The sequence below is a fragment of the Sphaerodactylus townsendi genome, linkage group LG03 (genome assembly GCF_021028975.2).
Source record: "Sphaerodactylus townsendi isolate TG3544 linkage group LG03, MPM_Stown_v2.3, whole genome shotgun sequence".
In the NCBI taxonomy this organism is placed as follows: Eukaryota; Metazoa; Chordata; class Lepidosauria; order Squamata; family Sphaerodactylidae; genus Sphaerodactylus; species Sphaerodactylus townsendi.
Window position 1 is genome coordinate 108,522,537 of NC_059427.1, and position 14,824 is coordinate 108,537,360.

Sequence of the window (14,824 nt, forward strand, 5' to 3'; positions counted from 1 at the left end):
AGAGGAAATCCAGGCTCCTCCATCCCCTTCGGCCTTGTTTTCACTCCTTTGAAGAATAGTTCTGCAGGATAAAAGCCAGAGCCCAGCAAGGCACAGATGCACATCATGAAGTATTCTGTGGTGCTGCTGGCTGGGCTGCTTTCATTCACTGCCTGTTATGGATACCTGTCTCTGCCCAACACTGTATCAGAGTCCTGGCAGCTCCTGCTGCTGGATGTATCTTCTAGGGTGGCTCAGCAAACACCATGCCCTTCCTAACATGGGACATTGACTCTGCTACCAGGGCCTACAACAAACCAAGATACCAACTTTGTCCCCACAATCCTCTCTGACAGCACAATGCCAAACCTATTAACACTAGCCATGCCATCTCTGGTTCATTCTCCCATTCATCTTCCATTATAATAAATGTCATCAAATGTCAGCAAAGTCCTTCCACTTTCTTTATCAGACAAACAGGCTCTATGCAAAATAATAAAATCTGACATTAAACACCACAACACTAAAAAAAAAAAGTGGAAGAACATTTTAATCTTTCAGGGCACTCTATTGCTGACCTAAGGGTGGCAGTCCTCAAACAAAGAAACTTGAAGAGGAGATTACAACATGACATTTCTGAACTTGAGTTCATTCACAAGTTCAGGACAATGGACCCCCTTACCCAGGGCTGATTAGGGACAAAGGATTCTTATCTCACTACAGATACTAATTTTCTGCCTCAAAGCATTTCTCCTCTAGCCTAATCAAGCTGATTACAATATGAATTGCACCCCTGCAACTTGAAGTCCTCCTTAACAACACCCTTCCCACTGTCTGACTGGGATATAAAGGTTGATTCCGCACGGTCCAAATATCTTGGGTTGAGCAAGGGAAATATCCTGATCTGGCCAAGAAGTCTGCGTGGTTCCCTGGTTTCTCTCATCCTCTAAAATAGTGATATTTTTCCAAAATCCCATGTTGAATCAGCTTCCGTGGGAACACCATGGGAGCAAAACCAATCTATTTTTCCCGCTTGGCCACCTGATCTTCCCACCTTACATCATGCCAGTTTCTTTTCTGCTGAGTTCCAGTCTGCCCTTTCCGAAAAGTTCCCCAAGCAAGTTTTCTGCCCTTTGACAGCTCTTCCAGGAGCCAGGCAAGTGAGCCCATGCGAGAAAACACGAGCACTCACCCCGTTCCTGCTCACTCTCGCCAAGCCCCGCTCGCTAGCCAAGCCGCATCCTGCAGTTCCAAGTTCACGTTCCCAACGGGGTCCTGCGGGGGAGGAGTGCCTGCCTGGCAGGATGCTCCCCATGACAGCCCCAAAAACCAGTCAAATGTTATTTGGTATATCATGGGGAGGGTGGGTGAGTGTCTCCTGCTGAGGTTTCTTGCACACCTTTACATGTGGATGGGACATAGTGCTCTGCTCAGTATTGGCCAAATTTTTTTACTTTGTGTAGCACAATGTGCTTGCCATGTTGCTCACTGCACCAGCTCCTTTCCAAAGCTAGAGAAAAGGTATGTGTGTTCCTGCTTGGATTTCCTGTGGCTGCTGTGGATCCGCCACTCAGAAGCATTGTCTTTGGTGGGAGGAGAGCCAATCAGAATGCAGCACACTGGGGATGTTCGAGAATGCGTGGCTGAATCTGCATTGTAAAAACAAAAAAAGCCAGGCTCGTGCAAAAGAAATCGGAGTTATTTACTCCCAGTCTTGACTTGATTCCTTCATGGAAATGGGCACCCATGCGAAGGGAGAACCCGGGATAAAACAGACCTGGATTTTGAAATACTGAATGTGACCCGGTAATCGACCTAAAGACGCAGAGATTTCCATTACTACTCACAGTTGACAAAGACAGCTTTCATCCCAATCCAAATGGGGAGGAAGCCCATGGCAGCCAGGGACAGTGCAGCGAAAGCAGCATCCAAAAGGGCTTCAGGCCGTGTGCAACGGAGGGAAATTTTAAAATCCTCCTGCTGTCCAAATAGCCCCATAGGTCAAAAAGGGTTATACTACATTTTTTGGTGGCATAAGTCTGAGGTCATGGAAAGGGGCATTCTCGGGCTGGAAAGCTGGTAGAAGCCAACTAAAGTGGGCTCAACCCCTGGCAACATCAGCAGCCCACCCCCACATGTGCTCGGACACTGGCGCAGCTCCCAGGCAGCGACTATTTCTACATGTAGCCGTTGAGGAGCTGTGCATGCCTACATGCTTGTGTCTTTGCTCTTGCTGCTTGTGTAGATGCCTCTTATGCCAGGAGGGTGGGGGAATGTCCTGGTGCGGCCCTCCACCACTCCCAAGGGCCGATTCATCCCTTCATCTGAATTGGGCCCTTAGGCTGATTCCACACGGACCAAAAACAGCAGTGTGAAAACGGTGTGAAAACAGTGGAAAAGGGTTTATGCTGGTTTCACACTGTTTTCACACCGCTGTTTTTGGCCCATGCAGAATCAGCCTTAGACTCTCGAACGTTTATAACCCCAACATTTTTGTTGGTCTCTAAAGTGCCACTGGACTTGATTCTAACTGTTCTACTCCAGACCAACATGGCTATCCTCTGAAAGTATACATATTGAAGCTAAGCTGAGAGCCACATGCTTAGAAAGAAATAACTCTTACACAGGTTTGCCCTGTAAACCTCCTAGAAATGTGGAATTCTCCACCACACATTTTGTTTTGTTTTGTTTTCATTTATTTCTATGCCATCCTAAGTTCTCATTGGTCCTGTTGCTCTTAATAGATATTCAGCACAACATATATAGACTACGTAGCTTTGAGCCATACTTGGACTCAGTGCTCGTGGAAGGCTGATGTGCTACATACACTGCCAGCATAGTCAAGAAATGGCTAAATTGACTGTGTCGATGAGGCAGGTTTACAAGCCTCACCCTTGAGCTGCCATCACTAGAAAACTTTTCAATTCCAAATAGCTTTACTTTTGTTGTCGTGAATGCTTTTTGACTGGACTGAGAAGCAACAGGCCTGGTCTGTCCTGTCTCTTAATTTTATTTATTTATAAGTATTTTAGTCCGCCCTATACCTGAAGGTCTCAAGGTTGGTTACAACACAAGACAAAAATAATAAAATATGGATACACCTAAAACAATGACAATATATAACACCATAACAATAAATGTTGCACTGTAATCTTTCCTTTCCATTGGGAGACCTAACATTTGCTAGCTCACTGCAAACCAAAGATTTTAGCTTCAGGCAGCGGAGCAGGTTCCGCAGACACACCATATGCAGCCTGTGTAGAACTGTGCCATACACAGATGGAATTAAAAGCCCTACTCACTGAATCACAATCGCGTTCTTCCCTTCCTGTCCTGCAGCTTTGAAGACCAAAACTGTTTAATGTGTATATACTTAGATTCTCATCTGTGGTCAATCAAACTTTTAATTACAGAGACTACAATATACTGAAAAGATGCAGCCAAGAATGACCAGCAACACTCACAGCACATGACAAATCATGCTCGGAAACATTCAAATGACTCAAATAGTTCATTCAGTCTACCTCTCATTTAACAATAATTTAAGTAGGAATCATTCTATGTTAAGTTTGGAGTTAATGAGAAAAAAATTACTAACATACAAACTTGCCACTAACTCCAGTGATGTCAATGACCATTAACTGACGCCAGAGAAGAAAACAGTCTCCCACTCCTGTTCCCGAGAGCTTTCAAAGACGCATCAGATTGACAGCAACATGACAACTTTCAGCTTCGTTGTTGTGAAGTTGACAAAATTCTAGTCAGTTTCTGCACTGTGTTCTCAACAGCAGCAGCAGTGGGAGCCTTCTGCTTGTAGATTCAAGGCAGTCAACCATTTTTTTTTGTTTTGCATCCACACTAGATATGGAGCTGAAAGCTTAAACTGCTTCACACTGGCAAGGGAAATGTTTCTATTGCATTACATCAGGGGTGTCCAGCTCTGGCGCCCCAGATGTTCATGGACTATGATTGGCCATGCTGGCAGGGACTTATGGGAATCATAGTCCATGAACATCTGGGGTGCCAGAGTTGAACACCCCTGCATTAGATACATAGTGCAGGAATCACTATTTTGACACTAAATGACACTTAATCGTGTGTGTGTCTATGTGTGTATGATTACGTTTCCAGATTATATTTCCATCCATATATACATATATGAAATGTTGCAGACATATATTTAACATCAAGCTAATAATATACTCAGAACCACATTCTAATAGTGTTAAATCGACTACATTTGCATTAATAGCACCAAAAATTGATTTCTTGCACCACCTCCCTCACAATCGCAGCTACCTGTCCATCTCACATAGGGTTCTGCAGCTGACTCATTAGCCACTGCCATACCTCCCCCACCCCACATAGGTTGAGGGCTGTCAGCTTGCCACAATGGCAGCCGCAATGCCTGCCAGCTCACCTCAGCAGTGGCTATGAGGGCTGCTCCTCACTTGGGGTGGGGTGGCCCTGACATAGGAAGATGGCCCCCAGGCCATCACAGCCCGCTGGGATATGATCCAGTGGCCTTAATTACCAATCTGCCCCTTCCTCACATAGTTGTTAAGTAGATAAAATGAGGGGAAGAACCATGTATGCTCCTCTGAGCTTCTTGGAGGAAAGGCAGTTTCCTGGATAGACAGAAAGGCAGTTGATGGGGACATATAAGCTCTTCCAGTTCCCTGAACCCACATATCTAGCAATGAGTCTCCTTCTGGTAATCAGGAAGCAGCAAAATGCATTTTCAAGTCACATTTCTATCTGGAAATAATGGTATAAACAGAAGAGGTTCCTATCACATTCTCCACTCTTATTTAGCACAAACCATAGGGTCTCAAGGAATACAAAAGAAATCTTTCCCAAATCCAGTAGTTCTACTCTTAGGTAGACCTTGAAACACAAGGATTTGATTTTTTTAAAGCTTTGGAGAGGCTCATTCTAACAGACAACCCCAACTCACAAAATGTGCAGAAATCCCAGATAAGGTAACCAATATCAGGTCAGAATCAAAAACACACAATCCTGCAAATGAAACTGCTTTTGAGAGGCAAATCAGCCCCCTGATCATGACCAGCCTTTATATTTTTGGTAAGATTGTTTCTAAAGAAATGCCTGTGTCCTTTACTATTCATTGGCTAAAGGTTCCTCAAGTTTGCAACCAGGGAACAATAGGGAGTTCTGGTCCTTTCCACACAGATATTTACCATGAGCTTACCTGTACTTCTGCATTCTACCAGTCACAGCTATGAATAGGGTCAAGATTATTTTTTCCAAACCTGGGACAATTCCACACCTCGCAAACATAGTGCAAGGCTAGCCCAGAAGCAGCCAATGTTCAGAAGGGGGATGGATTGTGTCCCTTCTCCTGGATCTAGTTCTTGATGCTGAGGGGAAGGGACACAGAAGTGTCAAGGACAAGATCCCTTTCCCCTGACATTCTGCTTTTAGAAGATGATGGGGCACCCCTTCCCCTTCTCTAGGAATGCTTGTTAATGGTGACTGAGCCACACTAGGTCAACACTGTCAGTATTGCTCTACCACAATACTGTCTCCAAGTGTAGTGCTTTACTTTTCCTCATCTTGCTCTATAGTTAATGTCAGCCATTCACTGATTTAGGCAACAGTAAAGGCATGAACTCAGGGATGGCAAGAGGATGGAAGCTAAACCTGCTCTAGTGACCCCAGAAGAGTTTTTTTACCTCCTCTAAATTGTGTCCCATTGGGCAGCCTGTTCTGTCTGTCCTACAGACCTTAATGGAAGTTAAGTCAGATATGAATACCCACATTTCTTATAGATCCACCCCCTCCTGTACATTACCTGCCCAGAGTCCCATACTAGACTTCTATCAACAACTGTTTGGGTGGAGGAAATAAAGTAGGGAAGGGGAGATGTTGGTAAACCAATGCCCCAGTGTGCATTTCTCCTGCTTCCGGGTCATGTTGCTATGGATATCCCCCCTCCACACATTTTTTGGCTCTTGATTGTCTGAGGGAGGGTGGGTAGATTTGGCCCAAGAGTTCTGTAGTTACTGACAATTGTGTTAAAAGGTGACAAAATGTTGAAACACTGTGCAAGAATGTTGGAAATAGAGTGAAACAAAGGGAGAGAATGCTGAGTGCTGGCTATTTTATATATCAAGGATGGCTGCAATTTCCATTCAAATGGCTAGGATCCAACGAGGCAACCCACTGTGCCTGCAGAGCTTCATATCCCATAGCCTGGTAAAAGTGCCACATGCTAGCAGGGCTCTGGATTATGGCCACTGTCTACAGAATCTTCATTATCTGATCTATACTTACAACTTCACCCTATGAATTTTTCCATTATTTCGTCCCATTTTATAGGTGGAAAACCAAGAAGACAGTTATTTGCCCCAAATAATCCAAAGAAACTATTGCTTGGCTGATGACAGAGTAAAAACCCAACACTGCATCTAGTGGGGTCATGCTCACCACCCTAATCCCAAATTACCCAAAAACTGTGATCACCACCCCAAATCCCAAATTACATTATACATACTTATATTATAAAACACATTATAAACGCATGAGAAAGAAATTAACATAATTATTCAGTTTAGTCTCAGGATCTATAACTAACCACATTGGATGGGAAGAAATTGACTGGTTATTCCATCCATCTCTCTAACACCTGTACCCATCCCATAATACAGTTTTCTTCAGCACCTGTTTTTATTAACATCAAAAGATGCATTGCCCAAGCTCAGTGATCCACTTTTTAGGTAAACAGCTAGACCCCTGACACTGTAAAAAAAGAGCACCTACAAGCTGTTTTCTATGACGGGGAGGAGCCAGCAATAATCAAAGGTATACCAATATTAATCCATCAGTCCCAGTCAACATGCTCTGCCTTCACCCCCATGTAAGCAAAATGTAAATTTCCTCCCACAAACTGACAAACAAGCTGAACAAACACATACCCATACCATTGCAAGCTAGCTGTGGAAACCCAACTGCACTTCCAGAACTATGTTTCCTACGCACATACCCTTATTCCAAGTTTCTCCAGGCATTAGAAAACATTTGGTTCTCAGATCACATACTTACTCTCAGCACTCAACTTTTCTAAACAGGAAAGGAATAAGTTTATGTAAACCAGGAGATCAAAAGACAGGTAAGCAGAACACATTTCTGTAACCGACAACATGTATGTATCTCCTTCAGATAAAGAGAAGCTATGCAAACAGTCACAAGAAGAAACAAGATTTTTACATACCAAGTTGAAGTGATGGATGCAGAAGCTGGAAATCTTGCATTTTTTTCTTCACCAGCAGAGGAAATCCCATATGCAAGACCCAGCAAGAGTAGCTGAATCCATAATTTCCTCTATATTATTCCCACCCTACACGTCAAGGGGACATGCTCTCTGCCAAGGCTCTCTGGACCCTCTTGAGAATTTTAACTCATGAATTCCCCCATGTAAAGTTTAAATAATTAGGAGCATTATTGCCTGGTGCCAGGCATTAAAACTGGAGAGAGCGGGAGGGAATTCTGATTCTGTGGGCTATAGTTTTGGTCCATTCTCACATCTTCGTCCCCTCTTGATTTCCTATAGATTGGAATCTATTTGTCGGCTACATTCATTTCATAAGGCCTCTGTTAGGCCTCTTTCTGTCCACTATGTGCCTCTTTGGGAAAGGAAGGCAATGTTGGTGCTTATCTCAACTCCCCCTGACAATTCCTAGTTAACAAAGGCCCTTTCTTTCTTTCTTTCTTTCTTTCTTTCTTTCTTTCTTTCTTTCTTTCTTTCTTTCTTTCTTTCTTTCTTTCTTTCTTTCTTTCTTTCTCATAACTAGCTCACACCATACTAAGAAATCCCATTCTCCATGCCACATCTCTAGGGAACAAGATGATTGCTGGTTGTCCAAAATCTATAAACCCCATCTGAAGAAGGAGAAATGAGGACACGGATAACAAATGCAGTCTCCAAACCTCTACATTTGGGGAAATGAAAACTGGTGCTCTCTATCCTGCTCCCTCCAACCCAACCCACCCTACCCCACCCTTTGCACAGACTGAAAGACCAACAACTTTAGAGAGAATCTAGCTAACAGGTAACAGCATAAGGGGATGAAAGGAAGGCAATGAAGAAAACAGCAGATGCACGGGCTCTTGAGTCGAGAATGCTGACCCCTGCATAGGGGAAGCATGGCTGAAGGATCATTCACTCTAAGGCCATAGACAAATTAAAGTGGTGGAAAGTATACTAACAAGGCGACATACATAGAAAGCACACTGACTCAGAAAAGATGCAGGAGAAAAGGGGAGGGGGGAAGAGAATGTATTAGGTGCAAAAAGACATTTGGCAGAAGGAAAAAGAAATACAGCTGCATGGATCAGAGGCTGAGATGCTATTTGTCGTGAGGTTCAAGAGTTGCATCCACATATTTGAGAAGGGGTTTGACAGATCCATGTAGACAACACATTTGCTTTAGAAGAGATGGGATAATGAGCTAGTAAAAACATGCAGAAGCAAGACCGATGTGATTCGCTAATGTTCGGCATGTGCAATTCTGGCAGGAACGCTGGGGACGGGTGTGTTCAAGTGGGGCATCATGCAGAAGGTGGGCCAAACATGCAGGAACTAAACTGGGACACACATGCTTTCACGCGGCCGTTTTCCACATGTTAAGTGCTGCTGAGGTCTAAGTGCTGCTACTTGGGATCCCCCACAGAAAGGATATGGCCATTCGGTGATCTTTTTGGCGTATTTCCTCACCACGTTGTCCTCACTGAAGAGGAAGAGGGAGCGGTTGACAGTCAGGCAGCTCTGCCGAACAGGAATGGGGTTGTAGAGTGCCATGGTTCGGGCTCGCTGGGCCATCGACTGTTTGTATATCCTCTGGGCCCCCGGGGGACCACCTTGCCGGACGCCCCCGGCGCCCCGGCCACCTCCACTGCTCGCTGTTCCAGACCCAGCTCCCCCTGCACCTCCTGCCCCATAGCGGGCTGGCACCTCATCTCCAAACCGAGCCATCCTGCAAAGAGCAAAGGGCCGGGGGTTATGCCGCTGAGGATGCTGCTGGAGAGAAGGAGCTCATCACATCCCATCGGCTGCTGTAGGATGCTGCTAGGGGAGCTTGCAGCAGAAGGAGGGGGCACTCAGGCTGGAGCACGGCTGGGGAAAGCGGCAGAAATCCTGGACATGGTCACTCTCACCTCCCTTTGCAGGGTGGAAGCGACGAAGAAATCCTCCGCCCTCTTCCCAAAAGGTTGCAATGATGGGCGGGGGGGGGGGGACACACCCCAGAAGAACGGCAAGAAAAATCCCCCAAAATTGTAGAATTGAAATGGTGGGGGGGGGGGGGGAGAGACCAATGCACCAAACTGCCCCTTTAAAAAAAACTGCACTGAAAAAGATTCAATGCGCCATCAGTTAAAAATGTTTCAGTTTTTTAAAAAAATAAAGAAATGCATTGCCCCTGGGAGGAGGGGGGGGGGATGACAATTAAATGTAGCGACAGCAGCACCTCCTCCCCACTGAGGGGGAAAAATGCAATTAAAGGAATCGAATGCACCAATTCCTCGCCCCGAGCACTCTTCTCAAAGCCAGAAGACAAGGAAATGGAAATAAAAATAAAACATAAAAAGACGCCATCAAAGGAGATTCTCGGTCTCAGTAATTGCAATGCAGTTTAGTGGCTGAAATGCAGGTTTCTTCTGTGCTGGGCAGCTTGGCAGAAAAAACAATTGCACTCACAAGAAGGAAAAAAAAATATTTTTCTTGTAAGATTTGTGAGATCACTACATGCCCTCCCGTCTCACAAATAAAGTACTGCACCGGTGAGGGGAAAAAATGAAAAATTTACCAAAAAAGGGGGGGGCAGAAAAATCACCCACACTGAAAAAAGCACACACACACACGATCCCCCCCCCCCGAATCAAAACAAAATCCCCCCTCCCAAGGTTTTTTCACTGGAGTTTCATCCTGCCGTCTTCAACTGTGTCCAAGATCTGAAAGGAAAAAGCGTTTGAGCTCTCCTTAGCTTCTGGAGCTGTAGATGTTGCCCCCCTCTTGCTAGCCAGCGGTCTCTCTTTCTGCCTTTTTATCCGGTGAGATTGCGTGTATGAGTGTGTGTGCGTGTGTGAGACACAGAGCAAGTGTGTGTTTGTGTGTGTGTGCATGTGTCAGTTCTGCCTCATCTTGGAGTTGAATGCAGCAAAGAAATCCTGTAAAATCCAAAAAATGAAAGAGAAAAGAGAAGTAGTTGCCATCCACCATCTACTCATAAGGGTTCCCTGGTAGCTGCAATGTCTAGTATTTTTTCCTGCCCTGTATTCCTCCTCCTCCTCCTCCTCCTCCTCCTCCTCTTGGGTAAGCTAAAATAAGACTGGTGTTAGGGAGGGAGGGACGCAGGCAGGCAGGCAGGCAGGCAGGGGGAGAAAATGGGAAAAAAAGAAAGAAAAGGTCTGATTCACTGGCAGGTTCAGCTCTAATGTGCAGCAGTGGATCGATTTAATGCAAGCACAGATCATCCCAAAGCCTCGGCTAGGCTCGGCACATGATGGCCTAGAACCAATAGCAGGGGCTACAGCCCAACCAAACCCAGATGGGTTTTTACAGAGAGAAGAACACACACACACACACACACTGATCTTGATGGGGTAGGGAAAACCTGCATACAAATTGCTTCTCTCAGCAGTCCACACCCCAGCAGATTAGACTGATGTCAATTCTCTTGTGTAAATTCAGGTGTGTTTTTCCCCGCGACTGGAAAGCGGCAGCACAAGTAGAACCCCTAAGGTGGCTTAATTTGGAATTGAAAATCTGGTCAAATTAGGCTTCTTTTACTTCAGACCAGTTTTCTAGCAAAGTAGGCAACTTGCAAGGTTTCTGAGGTGACAGGAGAATGCAGGGTAGAAGATGTGATGTTATGTGCATGTTGATGGAGGCGGGTGTTGATGCACATGCAAACATCAGCAAACACAAGACGGCACACACAAACATGAAACCTCAGGAATGAGAATTGATGGGTGCATGTACCGGTCCACGTGTGTGGCACAGGATTGCTAAATACATATATTGTCACTGCCAGTGTGTCTTTGTAGGCAAAAAAGCTGAGATATCAAAAATGACACACCGTGTTTAAAAATAGGTGTTCCGGTCTCCACTCTTTTATAAGTGCCAATTAATTCCATTAGACTGAACTGAGCAACTAGTGCAAATTAACATTATCAGTATTACTCTCTAGGTGATGGATTTAGCTATTCCGATATAAATCTAGATTTATCCCACTGATTTGAATTCTGAGACTATATATCAGTTCACACGAAATGGGTCTCACATAAACATCACTACATTAAACTGCAGCTACTGACTTTATATGGCAAGCAAATGATTTGCAGCAGTTAGGAAGATTGGGAGATCTTCTTATGTCACCATTTGACAATTTGGGGACATGTGGGAAAAAACATTTCTTGTGCAAGGTGGAAAACCACTGCATTGGAATGGTTTGCCATGAGAATGTAACTACACGGGAAGTAATTTTAAATGGCCTCAATGAAGCAGAAGTTTCTATATGTTACCTTTATCAGAAAATACAGTTTGAAGCAGCCACCTTATCTATGTCACTGTCAGAACATGTAGCATATCTCATCATGTCATTATGGCTGATGTTTGAATAACACTACTGCAGTACTTTATAGCACCAGTGTGGAGAAAGCACTACACACAAGCTGTTTCCTGTGATATCTACATGATAGAAACAACCCGTCGTTTCAGTGATACAGTTGAAAAAGACAGAGTAACTAAAGCATTTCTAGGTTTTCTATGTTTAGTTCTGAAAATAGTAGGAATGTATTGATCTAAGAAGTAGTCCATATGCAATTTCACAGTAATGGTGGGCATATTGGATAGGCTGCAGGGGGTGCCAGAGCAATGCCCGGCCAAGTACCAAAGAATATACTGAAAAGTGATGTGTTTTATCATATGAATTCTGGTAGTATTAGACAGCAATCCTAATCATGTCTACCCAGAAATTCTGGTAGTATTAGACAGCAATTCTGGTGAATTCTGGTAGTATTAGACAGCAATCCTGATCATGTCTACCTATCATGTCTGCTCATTGGGGCTTACTCCCAAAAAAGTATTTTTAGGATGACATTGATACAGTTGATACAAAGGCTTTGCAAGTGTAGCTGAAGGTCTCAAATCCACCAGTCACATCTTTTCTCTCCATCCACCATTTTAACACATCAGCAGCATTCACATTTCTTCTTGGGGGTGAGAAGTTGGGCAGGCACCCAGGTCAATACTGAGCCAGGAATTGGGATGAACACAAAACTACTGCAGGTACACCTTTGAACCAAATGAGTATAAGTGGGAAAGAAATGATGGAAATAAATACAGAAATTCTGGACATGTTGGCATTGTTGAGCCACAGACTCCAAAGAATAGAGCAGAGACAATGCTCACAGCAAAAGGTATGGCCAACTGCAATTTTTACTAGAAAGTAAGTCCAACAGCACTCAGTGAGACTTCAGTTACAGCAAATGTACTTAGGCCCTTGCTAGATTTTTTTTTTAAGCATGGAAGGGAATGGTGAGATACACAATAGCGGATGACAACACACACAATGGTCACCTCCAGGCTGGATTACTTAATTTGCTCTATGCAGGGTTGCCCTGGCCTTGGGTCTGATTTGAGAGCTTCAGCTGGTACAAAATATCGTTGAATGGGTACTTAGAGGAACAAAGTAGAGGGCCCACAATTGATTGGTGCTCTACCAGCTGCATTGGCTCTAGTTGGAACACCAAATCTGGTTCAAGATTTTAGAATTAACATTTAAAGCCCTTAATGGTATAAGAGCATTGCATCCGTGAGACCGACTCTCCCAATATGTCCCCCAGAGAGCATTGCACTCTGCTAATAACAATGTGCTGGTGATCCCTGGTCTGAAAAGTGTCCAGCTATCCTCAAGTAGAGCCACAGCCTTTTTTGGCTCTGGCCGGTTGGAACACTCCATCAAATGAAATCAGGGCTCTGTGGCACTTGTCTCAACTCCTCAGGGCCTGCAAGGCAGAGCCGTTCCAGGCCTATAGATAGGGCAACAACAGCTGAAGGCATCTTGCTTGCCTTTCTCACTGTCCCCTTCCCTTCTTTTCCCTTTGATTTCTTCCCTCTATTCTTACTTCCATCAAGTTACTTATGCACCATGTTGTGGGGGGTTCCATTGGTTTATTGCTTCCATATTGTACTGTACTTAGCATAAATGTATCGGTAGCCACTCTGAGCCTGTTGCTGCGGAGAAAGTGAACTGTGTTCTACAGCAGTATTGCTCTAACAACTCAGTCGAAAATTTATTTTGTGCCCTTGAAAGCTCAGATAAAGACAGCAAAGTAAGGGGGAATGGGTGCCACTGTTTTGTTTCATGCTTTATAGCCCACTGTGAAAACACAGCAATTTGCAAGGGGAGGATTATGCTTTCCAAGCAGAAGACAAATGTCCATCACAGTGTTCTGTTCCATTACCATTACCCATGGACGTAGGTAAGGGGGGGGGTTTCTTGGGTTTGAACCCCCCCATTCATGTCCGAAGCTCCGCACACCCGTTTGTGGGTTTTTAAAACATTGTAGTGCTTTTTCGGTTTTTGGCCTGCAGGGGGCACATTGTTTGGGCTAGCTAGCAGCACCAAACTTTCAGGGATTGTTTGGGGGAATCTCCTGATGATACTACCTGGGTTTGGTGAGGTTTGGTTCAGGGGGTCCAAAGTTATGGACTCCCAAAGGGGGTGCCCCATCGTCCATTTTTTCCAATGGGAGCTAATAGAAGATGGGGGCTACACCTTTGAGGGTCCATAACTTTTGATATCCGGAACCAAACTTCACCAAACCTGGGATGTACTATCAGGAGAGGCCCTTATTGATACCACCCAGGTTTTGTGAAGTTTGGTCCAGGGATTCCAAAGCTATGGACTCCCAAAAGGGGTGTCCCCATCCCCCCATTGTTTCCAATGGGAGATAATAGGAGATGGGGCTACACCTTTGAGGGTCCATAACTTTGGACCCCCAGAACCAAACTTCACCAAACCTGGGTGGTATCATTAGGAGAGTCTCCTAAAGATACCCTGAAAGTTTGGTGCTTCTAGCTCAGGGATAGGGAACCTGCGGCTCTCCAGATGTTCAGGAACTACAATTCCCATCAGCCCCTACCAATTGGCCATGCTGACAGAAGCTGATGGGAATTGTAGTTCCTGAACATCTGGAGAGCCGCAGGTTCCCTACCCCTGTTCTAGCTTAACCATTGTACCCCTGACAGCAGGCACCCCCCAAATTTCCCCAGATTTTCCTTTTAAATCCACCCCTTCGACATGGATTTAAAGGGAGAATCGGAGCTCCTCAGTTTAGAAGAAGAAGAGTTTGGATTTATATCCTCCCTTTCTCTCCTGTAGGAGACTCAAAGGTTCTTACAATCTCCTTGCCCTTGCTCCCTCACAACAAACACCCTGTGAGGTGGGTGGGGTTGAGAGAGCTCCGAAAAGCTGTGACTAGCCCAAGGTCACCCAGCTGGCGTGTGTGGGAGTGCACAGGCTAATCTGAATTCCCCAAATAAGCCTCCACAGCTCAAGTGGCAGAGCAGGGAATCAAACCTGGTTCCTCCAGATTAGAATGCACCTGCTCTTAACCACTACACCACATTGAAAGTGATGCTGTTTCAGGGCGGGGGATAATCCACCCCAAAACAGCATCACTTTCAATGTTGTTTAACTAGGGACCCCAGATTCTGCCTTTAAGGTGGATATAAAAGGAGAATTTGGGCTCTCTAGTTTAAACACAATTGAAAGTGATGCTGTTTGGGGGTGGATTCCAGCATCACAGCGGCTGCCCG

The 14,824-nt window shown here is 44.9% G+C and overlaps 1 protein-coding gene across 18 annotated transcripts in view; it reads right to left on the reverse strand.

The window, feature by feature from the left end:
* The window catches only part of CACNA1A (calcium voltage-gated channel subunit alpha1 A), a 262,485-nt gene extending 252,159 nt beyond the window's left edge, over positions 1–10,326 (reverse strand). For 12 of the 18 annotated variants that reach the window (XM_048489718.1, XM_048489716.1, XM_048489717.1 and 9 more), the window contains exon 1: positions 8,682–10,319. In XM_048489718.1, coding sequence (XP_048345675.1) covers positions 8,682–8,974 — 293 coding nt within the window. In that variant the 5' untranslated portion in view covers positions 8,975–10,319. Of the gene's footprint in view, positions 1–7,213; positions 7,971–8,681 lie in introns of those variants that run through there. The other 6 variants (XR_007243931.1, XR_007243930.1, XR_007243929.1 and 3 more) reach the window with 2 other exon arrangements.
* Between the last annotated feature and the right edge of the window lie 4,498 nt (positions 10,327–14,824).